The sequence below is a fragment of the Phasianus colchicus genome, chromosome 6 (assembly GCF_987193195.1).
Source record: "Phasianus colchicus chromosome 6, bPhaCol1.hap1.1, whole genome shotgun sequence".
In the NCBI taxonomy this organism is placed as follows: Eukaryota; Metazoa; Chordata; class Aves; order Galliformes; family Phasianidae; genus Phasianus; species Phasianus colchicus.
The window spans coordinates 23022174-23037358 of NC_143441.1; the positions used below are offsets into that span (position 1 = coordinate 23022174).

Below are 15185 nucleotides of genomic sequence, written 5' to 3' on the forward strand. Positions count from 1 at the left end.
TTTCTTTACAGTTTAACAGATTTCTATTATTATCCTCTTATCACTTAACAGTATATGATGTAGACAATCAGCAGGAATACAGTCATATGCACAGAACCGGTATTCTTATGCTCCTCTATACAAAGGAAGCTACATTTTATAAATCACATAAGAAAAAAAATTATGAATTGAATATTGAAATCCTGTTGGCCAGATTATTTTGCATAAATTTATTTTTTCTTAATATTTAAATAAGCATTGAATGGAAAAGAAATGGAAACAGACACACCATAGAGTGAGAAGAATAGGATGCAAAACATTGCTTTTGTCAGAGGTGAGGGGGAAATAAGTGTTTCTTGTCATCTGGGCAATTGGTTGGTGATGGAAGTGGGGAGACTGACTTGGCTTAGTTTTAACCTTTATATTTTTGCTGTTAGTCTTTGAGAAGCATCAAGACAAAAACTATTTTGAGTGATTTAGTGTGATCAGAAATCCAGGACAAACTGGATTTTGTGTTCAAGTTATCTCTTCTTGTGGGTATAAAGGGATTAATGACTCAGTGCTGGTATTAGGAGCAGTTATATCTGGCTAAGCTGGATGGGGTGTCTAATATTAGCAATTGAGCAATAGGTGTACTCTGAACAGTTTGATCTATTGAACGTATAATGCAAAAATATATACAGCATTGTTCTAGCTTTGATGGTCTAAAGAGAATGATGCACATACATACTAGTAAGTAATATATGGACATACAGTTTGATAAGTAGTTAAGTGTAAACATTTGTAGCACTGGAATATTTCTCTGCTCATTTTCCTTCTTTACTCATTCTATGTGCTGGCCAAACTGAATGTTTACTTCTAAAAATTTCTTAAAATAATTTAATAAAAATAACTTAACTTTTGTTTCATTTAACAGAAGCGTTTCCTTTGGCTTAAGTCTCTTTCCATACTTCTGTAACAAATTATTAATGTCAGAGTGCTCCCCTGATGCCTTGTACCATTGTGCTAGTTTAAGTGAATCTGAGAATAGCTCACAGGTTTTGAACACAGCAATGACATAAAGTATACTGCCTGTCCTGGTTAGCTAAATATGTACAACGGAAGGTGTCAGGCTACAGCTGTTTATTAATTTGTTTTGTAAGGCTTGGTAATTAATACCCTGCCTAAAGAAGACTGTGAAAGAGAGAGTAGATTAACCACTGAGAAATAAAATTTAATGTGTAAACCCCTGTGACAATCCCGTTCTATACTCCTGCCATTTAAAATTGTGCATATGTAAAGATATACCCGCATGTTGAGGACAAACTCCAAAGTATTTAAAGTTACCCCCTCAGAGAAAAGGGGTATGATCTGGTTAGGTAAGTGGGCACGTGGAAAGCAGCGGGAAATTCTCTGGATTTTGGAAGTACATGGTAATATGCAGCTTGGTGTTCACTTGAATATATGATCATTTATTGTTTCTGGTACTTCAAATCCGTGTTCCCAATCAAACACACCATTTTTGCCATTGTCTCCCATCACCATGCCCATGTGATTCAGCTACAGCTTCTCTTGTAGACGCATTGCTGATTCCTCCAGTTGCTGACTGAAAGCAGATGTTCCTTGGGAAATGCAAATGTTCCCTGGGAAATCCTCATGCACTGGAACATCCCATGTCTATATACTGCTCTTTCCATTCCTCACCCACCCTGCATGCATGTTGCAGAAGGACCTGTATACTGCAGAAAGATTGGAAATGTGGTACTAACAGCTGCCAGTGAAGTTGGTGTCGATGCTAAACATATATGCTATGTTTATTTCACCTGAGTGAAGAGTGAGCCCATGAGAAACTGTCTCATCAGAAGCTGACGTGAATTGATTATTTAATAATGAGGAAGCACAATGCTTTCCTTTTTGTTATTTTTATGCCTATGATATGATACTGACAGCACACATTCAGTGCTGAGATTACTGCCTAAGGCTGCCCCTGAAGAGCTGCAGGAGCAGTAGTCCATTGAATTCATGCTGTTTCTGTTGCATGTCTTAATGAAGTTTAAAATGCTTGAAATTGTCTTTGGAATGAAATATTCCATAGCTGCAAGCTGACTGTGTACTTCGTAATAATTGCTTAACCAAATAAAGGAAAACTGTGCGGAGTATAGAAAAATTAGATTGATGGCTAAGAGAAAATGATTACATTAAAAATTCATGAAGAAGAGAAATTAAAAAAATAACATCACAGTCTTCTGCATGAAGAAATACTTTTCCTCCATAGGAAGCATTTTTTCTTTGTCAACCATTACAGTGTTTTTATTCTCTTTGAATGCTATAAACACCAGAAAAACTTTTTCTATAAGAAGAATGGGGAAGTGGCCACAAATTTATGCAGAAACAGAGACATAGAACAATAAAACTTAAAAGCTGAGGTACTTCATCCCATATGGCAATATGGTGCATTGTAAATAATTAATGATGACTGGAATTGCCTTTTTTTTCCTCTTTTTTTTTCTTTTTTTTCTTTTTCTTTTTTTCTTTCCAATTCTTTTCCTTCCTTCCTCCCTCCCCTCTTCCCGCCATTCCTTCCTTCTTTTTTTTTTTTTTTCTTTAACTCTTAAATCAACCAAATCTAAACAGGAAAACCTTGAGACAACTTCTATTCATACTTATTAAGATCTGCTATGCTTAAAGCTCTAACTCATTGAAGTTTACTGCTGTAAGAGTCCATTTGTAGCCAGAATGAGTAAAATGCTGTGAATAAATTGTCTTATGCATAGTCTTTCTCTGTGTTTACACATTGAGGCCAGGAAAGAGTTAATTGTGAATCTTCAAAAGCATTTGAGAAGCGTGCATTTGTTTGTGTTGGACAAACTATTTTTTAAGAATTAGTTCATACTCAGTTTTTGTCCCCTTGTTGTGGCATATAAAGCCATTCTGGAATTATATAACTAATGGTGCATTTGAGAAGAAAATACGGAGTGAACTACAGTGATAAGTACTACTTTGGGGAAGTACATGCAAGTTGGTAGAGACATTTTAAAATATGAGTATTACCATAAAGTCTTTAGATGATGTTTGGCAGTAGATATTTAATCTAGCAAAAGCACTTTCATTGCTTACTTGTTAAAGCAATTTAACAGATGACTGATGCTATTAATGGTCTACATGTACAATCTAGACCTTTTTTCTTCAAAACATTCCTTTAGGGTATACATTTCTAAACCAGTTTAAAGGCAGTTTGTAGAGATCCAGCCCATACGCAAGCTACACGAATCAGTATTTAAGGACTTTTCTTTTTAGCCTTTCCATTTAAAAGGAAAAGAAATACAAATTTAATCTTTACTGTTTTTTTAAAAGAATTTAAAATATTGTGATATTTGTGATATTTGTAGCACAGTTACTGCAAAAAAAAAAAAAAGTCACAGCAAACCCAGCCTTTCTTGCTACTCCAATACTTTGGTGTCCTGGAAGCATTTTAAATAGGCACCTGATGATCAGGTATCTATGATGGGTAAAGATGATCAGGTATTAAAAATAAACTTATATACTGATATTTTAACACCAGCTAGTATGATGAAGTCACAGTATTTTGAACAATGGCAAAAGCTTATTGAGAAGCCTTACAGTTTTCTTTCAGCGAGTACTTCATCTCTTTTCTGAATGCATGGCTATCTGTTGCTGAAACTAAGATATCACCTAAAAAGAATAGAAAGCTTCTGTGGAAATAATCTGTTATAACTGGATCTTTGACTTGATGAGCACCACTGCACATAGTTTGGTCAAGAACTGGGATAGGAGGTTAGATGTGGTTATTGTCTCCAAGAACTGTAGCTTCCAAATAAATATTTGTGAAACCTCCGACTTTAATAGCTGCATTGTAGCTAACAAAAGATGTGCAACAGAATGAACTGCTGACCTTTTGGATACAGAACAAGCTGTTCACAAGATCTTTTTCATTTAGGAGACAAAATGTTCCTTTTATACAAAGATAATACTTTCCACAGTTTTAAAACAATGTTGGTGAAATATAAAGAATTTAATTGTTTTATTTGTGAATGCAAGAGGCTTCAGTTATGCCCCTTCAGATCAGGAGTCTTTCTAGATCAACTGTGCAAAAGGCATTGATTCAGCTGCTTTTCTTTTGTTAATGACAGCGGAGGTATTTTTAGTCCCATGCTGACAGGATGGGTTATCATTAGCTATCCATCCATGTGATATTCACATGATATCTGGCTTTGAATGATAGATGGCTGAATTTATTGCCATTCTACACCTCATCTTTGAAGTCAGTTTACAGACAAAAAGGTAGCAGTGACTGAAATGGGCATAAATTGTTGTGAAATTGCGCTCTTGGGCTGAAGAGCTTCTGGAATGCACTCGGTTGTGTACACGTACACAGGCACTAGCTGGATGAGATCAGGGACAGTGAGGAGACCAGGATAGGAAATTAGGGCACAACCTTGTTTTTCTCCTGCAAGGAGCAGTTTGTCCTTCAGTCTTAGCAGCTGTAAGTCCACCAATGAATCGCTACTTAATTAGTAACGGTTGCTAGTAACAGCTAACTAGTAACAGCTAGTAATACTGCTAAGGTGTTTATGCTCTACAGTGCTTCAAAGAAATACTTACATGTCAATATATGTTACCAGAATTACTTCAGTTATCTGTTTTCCTGTTCTTACTTGGTAAAACAGAGTAATTGCATCCTAAAGATTGTTTTGTTTGTGAATGAAGTATGAATTCATTCCTGCATCACACATAATTTATGAGTAATTAAAATTGGAAGCACAGTTGTGTGAGTTACAAACCAACGTGGGTTGGCAGTGATCTCTGCTCAGAGCAGGCTCCCTAGGCCAGGCAGCTCAGGTCCTGCCCAGGCGGGCTCTGAATAACCCTGGTCCTGGAGCTTCTGCAGCCTACCTGTGTCCTCATAGGGGAAAAAAGTCTCTTTTATCAAGACAAATTTTCCCTTGTTGCAATCTCTGATGTTTGCCTCTGTCATTGTGTTGCATGCCTCTGGGAAAAGTCTGGCTTGGTCTTGTCTCTCTGTGCTGTTGGGTTGTTGGAGGCCATCACAAGACTCCCCTGAACGCTCTCATCTTGTAAAAAACGTTTTTCTTTCGGCTTTCCTCCTTGCACCTCGTGTGCATGGTGAAGGTTTGAATAAACCCTAAAATTAGCCTGGCATGGGAATGAGGAATGGGAAAACTATGCTGATGTCTGAGTTGGCAGTGCCTCTTGTCCTGACAGCCTGAGGTGTTACGGCTGCAGGAGAGGTGTTCTGTTGGCAGGTGCCTTTAGTTATATCAATAGAAACCAAGTGCAGGAATGTCAGGAACGGAAAATAATTTTGAATAATGTAATTAAGTAAACCAGAGAGAAAGTATCCCAGCAATTAGCGATGCACACAAGTCTTAATTAGCTAAACATTTAAGTATGCTTGGTTTTTGCTTCTCAAATACTGTGCCTAGATGTTTACCACAGTACATGGCAATCTCAGTTTTCTATTACAAAAATTTGTCTTCTGAAATTCTGAAACAATTTGCTGGTGAAAATGTTGAATAGCTGGAACCACCCAGAAGAGCCAACTGGAATGTGGTGTTTGTGATAAGGACTCATATTCATTCCTGAACTGTGGCTTATTTTGTGTATAGTTCTGCTTGTTTATTCATTGAGAACTGAGAACGTGTGTGTTAATAAGGATCTCATCTTTGCAGTGTGAATGTATCATTAACTGTGTGACAAATCAGTGATATACTCTTTAGGCTTTTTTCTTGCTATGCATGCTAACAGTAGGTACTGTCTTCCTCTTCTCAAAAATATATTGTACCTTAGACTTTTTTTTTTTGTCTTTCTCTGCAGAAACTCTCCTGGATGACTTCCTTCTCACATACACAGTCTTCATGACAACGGATGACTTGTGCCAGGCACTTCTGAGGCAATATCCTTTTAAGTGTTGTGTTAACACCCATCACACAGTGACACCTAGGTTTGTATATTGTCAAGCTTAACTCATACCAGCAGTGCAAACCTTATAAATGCATTTTTGTTTAAAGCTATATGAATCTTTTCAACTTTTACAAAACAATGTTTAAAATCAGGTTAAAACCTCTCCAGAACATAAATGTTAATTCTTAGAATACCTGTGTAATTCACTGCAGAATGTGTAAAGAATAGGTATTTTACAGTGTCTGCACCTTTTGTTATGTGATACAGTATATAACTGTTTTTGTATTTCCAATTATTTCTATAAGCTATAGAATGTTGCTTGAATGAACTTGGAGCTATGAATTGAAACAACTTTTTTTGTTTTCTTTTTGTTGTGAAAGTCATTTCACCTACTGAAAAAAAGAATAGCGAAGGGACAGGAATGATGTATAATGTGAATATCTTCTGTCATTTGCTGTTTCTGCTTTGTGAATAGAGGACAATAGTGGAAATTGATTCTTTTCTTTTTTTCTTAATAGTGTTATTTCAGCTTAGAGTGTAATTTGCACAGGGAAAAAGAAACTGACTTCCTCTGCTCAATATTTTTCTTGTTGTAATCATGTGTTGTCCTCTTTCATGCAGACATTCATGTTGGCGTCTGTGCAGGACAAAGTTTTGTTCCAGCTTCAGGAAAGTTATGACTTAACATTGTATAATTCCTTTTAAATGGATTTTACTTTTTATAGACTTTTCTCTCTAATCTAGAAAGGAAAAAAGTTCTGTTGACAGAGAGAATGAACATTTATGTTACTGAGCATTTCATTCCAAAAAGTTGATGAAACTCCCAGAGCTTCAAACAGGATAAATATATGTTTAAAATAAAAAGTAGTCTTTCATTGCCAAACAACAAACAAGATGATTATGCATTGCTGAATTTCAAAGTTTCAATGAGTTCTTAGTATTTATTTTCCTTAACTTACTGTACTTATTGTGCAAAGAACCATCAAGGGAAAGAAGATGACTCTGATGTATCCTGCAGGAAACGAAAGGTCTTGCATTTGGTGTCTCAGTGGACTTCTCTCTACAAAGATTGGTTACACGAAGATGAGCATTTAAAACAATTCTTAAAGGTATTGAATCACTTCCTGATGCATTTCAATGCTGTTTAATTAGTATACAGTGTCTAAGAAGCTGCAACAGCAAAAATTATAAAACATCATTTTTCATATTTAAATTTTGTCCTTGATACCTATAACATAAAGTGTATAATATAAAATTTTTGGAAGAGGACATACTGTGTATGAAAGCAGAGACCTTAGGATTTTTGCTTTTTGGTACTAGGCTGTGTAGTACTGTACTGGAAATTGCGCCACCAATTTCCACCATTCTAGCCACCAGCCAGGTTATACTGTTGCATGTACCTTGATGCAGTGCCTGTCTTTCTGCCCATAAGGGTTTGTAGCTGTCCAGTTTTTGTACACCCAATATTTCTGCTTGAGGATTTGGTGTGATACAAAACAGTAGTAACATAAGTGATGGTTGAAGTTATATGTGTAAAAGCAACGTATAGGTTTATAATCCAGAATCATTTATGCTGAGATTCATAGATGTCGGAGTATTAATTGGGCTAAAACAACTTGATGACTCAGCCAGTGCATATGATCTCCATGTTTTTGGAAGGAAAAGAGTAACATTTGTGTGCAGATTCTGGAACAGTATAGAAAAAATATTTCCCTCAATTTCAACCAGCTAAGCCAATTCATTTGCCTTACCTCTTAGCTGAGGTGGTGTCTCCCAGAGTTAGCTGAGACTCCTAGTTGACGGTAGTCAGAAAATGCCTCCTCCAGAAAGAAGAAGTAAGGTTTATTTATTTATTGGCTTAAAATTAAGAGTATGTTGTTGTTTGTGAGAGATATTACTCAATTTAAAAGTATGCAAATATGAGGAAAATTGAAGTTGAACATTCATTTTAAAAGTCTAAATCAGATTAATCCTGTTTTTACCATTTTGGATGAGGAATGATGGTGTATTATGTTCTCAAGCTTCAGAATGGATTCTCCTGAATTAACTTAGATTTTGTGTAACAGCCATGAGTGCCATTTTATCTTTCTGTAGACTAATGAGCATCAACATTTTGCTCACTCACTTGGTGTTGATACAGAGTGTTTCTTCTTAGACAAACTGAGCATTGACTAGCCTATAAAAATAAGCAAGGACATTCTCTGCTCATGGATCTTGCAAAAGAATTATGATGAAATTTGTTGCAGTATGCTTCCGCCTGATTGATTTAAACTATTGCTGGGATACTTCAGATTTATGTTTGAGTTATCAGATGATTGCATAAAGTATTTATTTTACTTTGTAGACAATATACCGGAATGTGTTAGATGATGTGTATGAATATCCCATTCTTGAGAAGGAGCTGAAAGAATTTCAGAAAATACTTGGGATGCATCGTCGTCAGTAAGTATCCTTGTGATCAGATCTCATTTTCCTTAGTGTAATTTATTATTGTTGTCATTTTGCTGTAATTCAGTAAAGATAGAGGGATGAGTGATACAAGTACTGTATTCATTTTCACAATTAATCTTTAAAATAGAGCCAGATTATTTCATCTTATCTGATGTTTGTCAGGTGGTGTGGAACTTTGTGGAAAAACTGTCAAAATGTCACTCAGCAGTCTCTGATTTCAGATGATGCATTTTATCTCTCTCTCTTGTGCAGTATTGAGAAGCAAATCTATTTCTCAATGGTTATGTCAGGGTTATTATTTTATTAATCTGATGGTATTTTTAAAAGATATTCCCTTGGCACATTTTTCCAGCAAATTGAATTTATTTCTATGGTTTGTCCATTTGGGAACTGGAAGGACATTGGCTGCCACTGGTATCGGCATTCTCCAGGACTCCCAGACTGGCAGCATTTTTTTTTCTTATACTGACTTTGTGACTCCCAGGAAAGTTTTGTGGTTGAGCCAAATGACCTCAGCTTTCACTGAAGGATCTCTACAGCCATTCTGTGGAGACTGTGTAATTTTTTTTTTTTTAGATTGCTGAAACTTTCTAAGGTTTGGATTGAAAGAATAATTAGAATTTTCCTTTTCGTTTCAGCACTGTGGATGAATATTCACCACACCGAAAGGTAACACAAACCTTGTTTTGTTCATTGCTAGCTAACTTACAAACTTTCTTTCTTCCTTTCTCTCCACTTTCACCTCTTTTCTTGGCATTTCAATTGGAAGTGACGGGTGACCAAAAACATGACAGGATACATCAGTGAGGCTAGACCTGCAACATTGCTTAAGGACATTTTTTTTTTCTGGCAGTGTCACCTGGATATCACTTGTGTGAACTAACCTGCAGTGGCTGTGACAGTATTATCATTTTAACAACGCATCCTGAGATGTCACTCTTGAATGTTTTGAATAACAGAGTCTTGGGAGCTCGTCCCACCTGGCTGGATAGATGCAGAAAACCTGGGCAAACCAGTCTGAGCACAGACATCAACTGCAGGTGTCAAGCAGCCAAAGTAAAGGGGAATTTGTTGTGACAGGGCAGAGAAAGAGAGAAAGAAAGAGGAACATGGATTTGTCTATTTAAGCAGAAGGAAAAGGTGCTACTAGAGAATATTGACATATGAATTGTGCAGGGCTGAACTGCTGACCTACTGAAGTATCTGGGCTGAAGCATGTAAAAGGCTTAAAATGTTACAGTGGAAATACAGGAGGCAGAACATGAGATTGTAGTGAAATTGCTAAATAGGCCAATTGGTGCATAGGAAATGTGTATGAGAAAAGTACGTAAGAAATGACCTCTGCACGTAACTACAAAGAACCTTGAGGTGTGGCTGCTGTTTGGTATAGGCATGTCTCACTTCCTCAGAAATTCCCACCTTTACCGTTATTAAGTTAGGCAACTTCCAGCTTACTGATGCAGGAAGGGTGGGTGAATTTCCTATACTGCAACCTTTTTAGCCAGATCTATGCACTGAATGCTGTATTTTATCAACTGCTGCACTGTAAAGGGAAGGAATGCAGACAGTCATTGTTGTGTTTTTTTTTTCCTCTCCCACTCCCTTGCAGAACAAAACCTTTTTCCACCAGTTCAGTCTAAAGGAGAACTGGCTGCAGCACAGAGGAACCATGAATGAAGCAGAAGAAAGTAAGTATAACTTAAGAATGGGAAAAAGCCTAGCACAGTATTTTAAATGTCAGGGTAACCTTTTTAGTGAGAGCTGCCTGTTAAGGTACAGTCTTCTTCCAGGCATACAGCTTCTGAACAGGACCCTGGGGCCCTGAAAGAAGAGAGATTTGCCTGTGTGAAGATTACTTGTCTGCCTCCTGCTTTTCAGGCACTCAGCAGTGGAGTGACATCTCAGGCTTTCCACCTGCCCAGTTCCTCTGTGGTCCCTGACAGAGCTGTGGGGCTCACAGCCTATCCATCAGAGTTGGAAACTGTAACACAGGGCAGGAATAGTCTCCTGACCTAGATCCTGGGTGCGAGAGGTGAATGCACCTGTCAGGTTAAGTGGGACAGGATCTGCTAACTCTGAGAACCTGCGTAGGTTGTCTCCACAAAAACATTTCCATGTAGCGGGTGAGACGTCACTATGCTTTAACGTCAACTATTTCATTTTTCCCTTCATTGCTGCTAAAGCAATGGTAAAGTGAAGCTCTCACCCTGCTGTAGTGCCTGCGAGAGGAAGGAGGCAGAGAGGAGAATAACATGCACGCAAGCAGAGGATAGGCAGAAGGGCTTCCTCCCGGGAAGCCCTTTATGCAGTATTATCTTCCTTTCTTGGTGGGAATGAAACTTCAGAAGTTCAGGCTGAGTCAGGGTATTTTTAGTGCTCATTTGTGACACAATAAGAACTGAGCTCCTGTAGTGACATGTCTCTCCTTACATTATGTACTGCTGGTAGATAGATAGCCTCTTTCGTGCCTGAAATTTATTTGGGGTTTAGGCTGACGAGGCTGCTTCTGAAATGTCATTTCTGGATGAAAACCCCCACACTCGTTTTTCTTTTTAAAAAAGTCTGACACAGCTCATGAAAAGTGTTCAGATACAAGAGAGGGCACAGACTGAATGGCCATGGAGACGGGAAAGACTGGACTCAGCAAGGTCATAAATTGCTGTTCTCTCTCTTCTTGCGAGCATGAGCCATGGGATGTGCTGGGACTGAGGGAATGAAATAGAAGATGCAAGACTAGGGGGAAAGAGGCATGTGCCTGGGCACGATGGAGGGAAATGGGATGGGCCGTGGAGTGCTGCCACGTGATGGTGCTTGTTAAGGATGGGTTTGTCCAATGGCTCCTGCCCTCAGTGGTAGAGATCAGACCAGAAGCATTCTACTTCCTAATGTAAGTATTTCCAGGGTGGTTTACAGTCCATGCCCATGTCCTCCTGTTAGTGTTCCCTGCTGCATTTCACTGAGGAGCGGTGTAGGCTCCTGGAAGGGATGACATGGCCTATGTCCATAGATACCACAGAACATTTAAAAGATGTGTTGTGGGGGAGGTTTTGGGATAATTGCTGTGATGATTGTTTTCAAGAACCTGACCTGTAGGTTGGTTTAGTTTGGTGCTAAGCAAATGATACGTCAGTAGCTCAACTATAAGTTAATATTTTGCTGTCACTTTCCTCTGCCAAATGACAGAGGTTGAGGCTTCAAACAAATTCAGGCAAGTTGTGTTGCACTTTGCATATGGAGGGCAAATATTTGTGTCAGATTTACTTATTTTCTTATTTAGTGTGCAGTTGATGTATTTGTCTATTCACGAGTTATATGTATTCTGAAGAAAGATTCTGACACATGCTGAGCACCTGATTTACTGTCTGTCAGCATAGACAGGTGAAGAAAAAAATTATAAAATCAAATTGCTTTTCTTCCCCAAGGTTAAATGTCGAGTTCCTCCTTCCTTCTTATCTTCATTTTTCTCTTCTACAACACACAAAAAAAAGATGTTCAGTAAGATAGAGTTGTTAACCATTTCTGGCATAGTCTCAGTTAATGGTACTGCCCCGAAGCCATGAAGATTCATAGGACAGACAAGGAGCTATTGCTGCATGCATCTGTCAATAAAAATACAGCATTTATGGAGAAGGAAAGTATTGTATTATACTGCCATGGTAGCAGCCTATCTGTAATAAGAAGTACAAAAGTGAAGAAAATTGAAAGTTTAAGCACAGAAGTGAGTATGAAATCTGGAGTTGTGATTCTCATTAGCGGGTGTCATTTTTTAAAATATTTTTGCAAGCCTACAGCTGTTTTTTCCCTTTTAAGTATGGCAGCTGTATTTCAAATGACTGGCTACAGCAAACTCAACAAAAAAGACTGCAAACCTAAAATTCTGGGAAGCAGAGGGAGTATACCTCACTTCTGAAGGAGCAACAAAGTATTACATGAGCTTCCTGCAGCATTACTGATGGGAATCACCTCCAGAGCCTAATCAGTTCTAGGACTTCAGTGGAAGTTATGAGCCCAGGGTTTGTCCATTTTCTCCAAATGAGTCCCTTTAATGTGTACTGCAAGTGACTCGGGATAGGTTTGTCAGAATTAATTGCACTGCTGTTCAGGCAGCCTCTGCCGGTGCAAAAATGCCCTGGCAATGCACATCATTAAGGGTCCGGACAGATAAGCTAGCAAGAGTAATTACAGAGCAGGGAGCTTCTCGAGAAACATGCTGTTCCAGATGAAAGTAGAGGAGCAAACCAGTTTCTGCAGCAGGTATGAGACACACTGAAAGAATGCTAATTTATCTGGGCCTAGAAGGTAAGGACAGAAGATGATAACTGCTAAGGTTGCAGTGGTTGCAGAAGGTGCACAGCAAAGGAATTTGTCCACATTGAGTCCTCAGGGTAGGAACTCTTAAATAGGCTTCCCTGAAATGAATCCATGGAGATGCATTTGCTTGTCCTTGTCATTTCCCAGGGGGAAGAGGTAGGAAGTGGGGAAATGATGACGTTTGCGCTCAGTTTCATGCCCCTGTTGGGCAGGGTGCAGGAGTCGCCTTTCTTGCAGCTGGGACTGGGGCTGTGAGGCTTTCCCCCGTTCCTTCGGGGTGCCTTTGGCTGCCACTGAGCCTGTCTTTCTTGCTTTGTGCAGTTTTCTGCCGTGTGTACATCACGGAGCACTCCTATGTCAGCGTGAAAGCTCAAGTAACCACTTCAGCGCAGGAGATACTGAAGATTGTTGCAGAAAAGATCCAGTACCCGGAGGAGGAATTGGCACTGGTGATCATCACGTTCTCTGGTGGTAAATAATCTTCCTTCATCCGACCACTCACCTCTTAGTGCAGCATGTAAGGGAGGGTTGGGATTCTCTGGTGCAGGGTACAGCTGTGGCCCACAGCTGGATGACTATGGAACAATGAGAGCTGCTTCCCAGAGCCGTTCCCATGGAAACAGCTCATTCCCGAGTAACACTGGATGAGGCATTCCCTTGCTGGAAATGGACTGCAAAAGACTCTCCCAGTCTTACAGTATTACAAGATTTTCTTTTTGCCCATACATAAATCTTCAACTTTCAGATCTAAATTAATTTAGAAGGTGTTGAGGAAGGATTTTCTTTTAAAATATAAAAGGGAATAACAGCTTCTGAATGTGTGGCTGTTTCTTTATTTACAGGATGGGTAGTGAAGATTCTCCAGTAGAGAGAAGGGAGGCATATTTTTGCACAGATGAGATACTGAGCATGACCTAGCAGTATTTGTAAGCAAACTTGCTTATGACTGACGTTTTCTGGCTGTTAATGTTTCTTGTTTAACAGAGGAGGCTTACTGTTTTTCTGAGGAGGATCAGACTGAGGGTAGGCTGATAGTAGGGAACTGCCAAGCTATTAGATCTTAAGATCTTTTGTTCAGATTGCTTTGCTCACTGTGATACCTTACTGGACTCTTACTGAAAATAAAGTAATGTAACTGGGTATGTAGCAAGGACAAGTGGGCCCACAAAGTAGGGTTAAGCCTTTACAACACCTGGGCCATCTTCTCAGCCAGCATTAGTGGATGTCGGTCCCCTAAGGCAAAGGATGAGCCCTTAAATATTCTTCACTCGTACTTATTTCTTTGGCAGTGTAGTTGAATGAAGTATAGACAAATGCTGATTTGTTCCACTTACATATCCAGTTCAGAATTGGAAGCCCACATTTTCCTCCCCCACACTAAGCACAGTTAAATAATTTTGTGGGTCTCCAGTGTGAGTGGCAGGAGCTGGAGCCTTACCCCAGCAGTCAGGAACTTGGGCACAGAGTGGCCATGTGGGAGCTTCTCATGTTGGCATCTTGACCAGCTGAGTTGCATCTCTTGCAGGCAGACACATTTACCCTTGTGCATGCCCAAACTCAGATCCAGTGTGTTTTGCAGCCCTGCAAGATCAAGCTGCTGCAATTGTTCTTTGGGGCTTATGCTCCTGTTCAGGAGCAGGACAAGTTTTGCTCTGCTAGCAATGAATCTGGCACTAACTGCCTACTTGCTTATGTAAAGAAAACCGACAATTCACAAATAATGAAAAACAGTATCATCTCTTAACTGCATTGTTTACTGAGAAAGCCACAGAATAGAAATAATTGCCATTTGGCTGTTCAATAAGAAATAATAATTAAAAAGCTGGTACAACAGGATTGTCATCTGTACATGGCTATAGTAATTCCCAAAATGCTCTTTGGTATTGTCTGAATTAATTGGAGATAGAACAAGGGTACTGAATTTGTGTTTATGCATTGTCACTTGTGCGCTGTGTACAATAATCAGCAGCCTGCCATGTTTTCTTTATTTTTTCCTTTGTTTTTCTCTTTTGTGTGACTCAGAACTGTCATCTGCCATCCGCTTGGAGGCCAGCAGGATGAGCATTGAAGAACACATTTTTATTATACTCCTAAAATGAGCAAGCAAGGTCTTTTTGTTCAAAATTACCTTGGAAAGACATACTGATAGTTCAGCATGAATGTGTCTGTTGTCAGTGTGAGCAAGGGAAATGGCAAAAATGAGTAGCTTTTATTGATACTTTGCCCTTGAATGCCTGTTCCTATCCTCCTTCATGGGCCGTGAACAGTCTGAGGTGGCTGTCAGCATGCTTGTAGTGCTTTTTCGTCTGCATTAATACAGTGACTGTAATCAAATCTCACATGTCAGCTCTCCAGAAGATTACTTGAAGCTCATAGGAAGAGACAGTTTTCCTAGGGCATGGATGTTATAGCTGTGTTCTGAGTTTTTGTTTATTTTTTCTTCCACTTTTCTCTGGTGCCTCTAAGATTGCCCACTGGAGAAAAAAAGTCCTTCCTCCTCACTGCCAGTCTGGAGTGTCCTG

The 15185-nt window shown here is 39.0% G+C and overlaps 1 protein-coding gene across 6 annotated transcripts in view; it reads left to right on the top strand.

Annotated features, from left to right (window-relative positions):
- The window catches only part of RAPGEF5 (Rap guanine nucleotide exchange factor 5), a 152373-nt gene that overhangs the window by 111259 nt on the left and 25929 nt on the right, over nt 1–15185 (top strand). For all 6 annotated transcript variants that reach the window (XM_090142681.1, XM_090142682.1, XM_031590087.2 and 3 more), the window contains 6 exons: nt 5815–5893; nt 6866–7010; nt 8246–8343; nt 8991–9021; nt 9962–10040; nt 12985–13134. In XM_090142681.1, coding sequence (XP_089998807.1) covers nt 5815–5893; nt 6866–7010; nt 8246–8343; nt 8991–9021; nt 9962–10040; nt 12985–13134 — 582 coding nt within the window. The remainder of the gene's footprint in view (nt 1–5814; nt 5894–6865; nt 7011–8245; nt 8344–8990; nt 9022–9961; nt 10041–12984; nt 13135–15185) is intronic.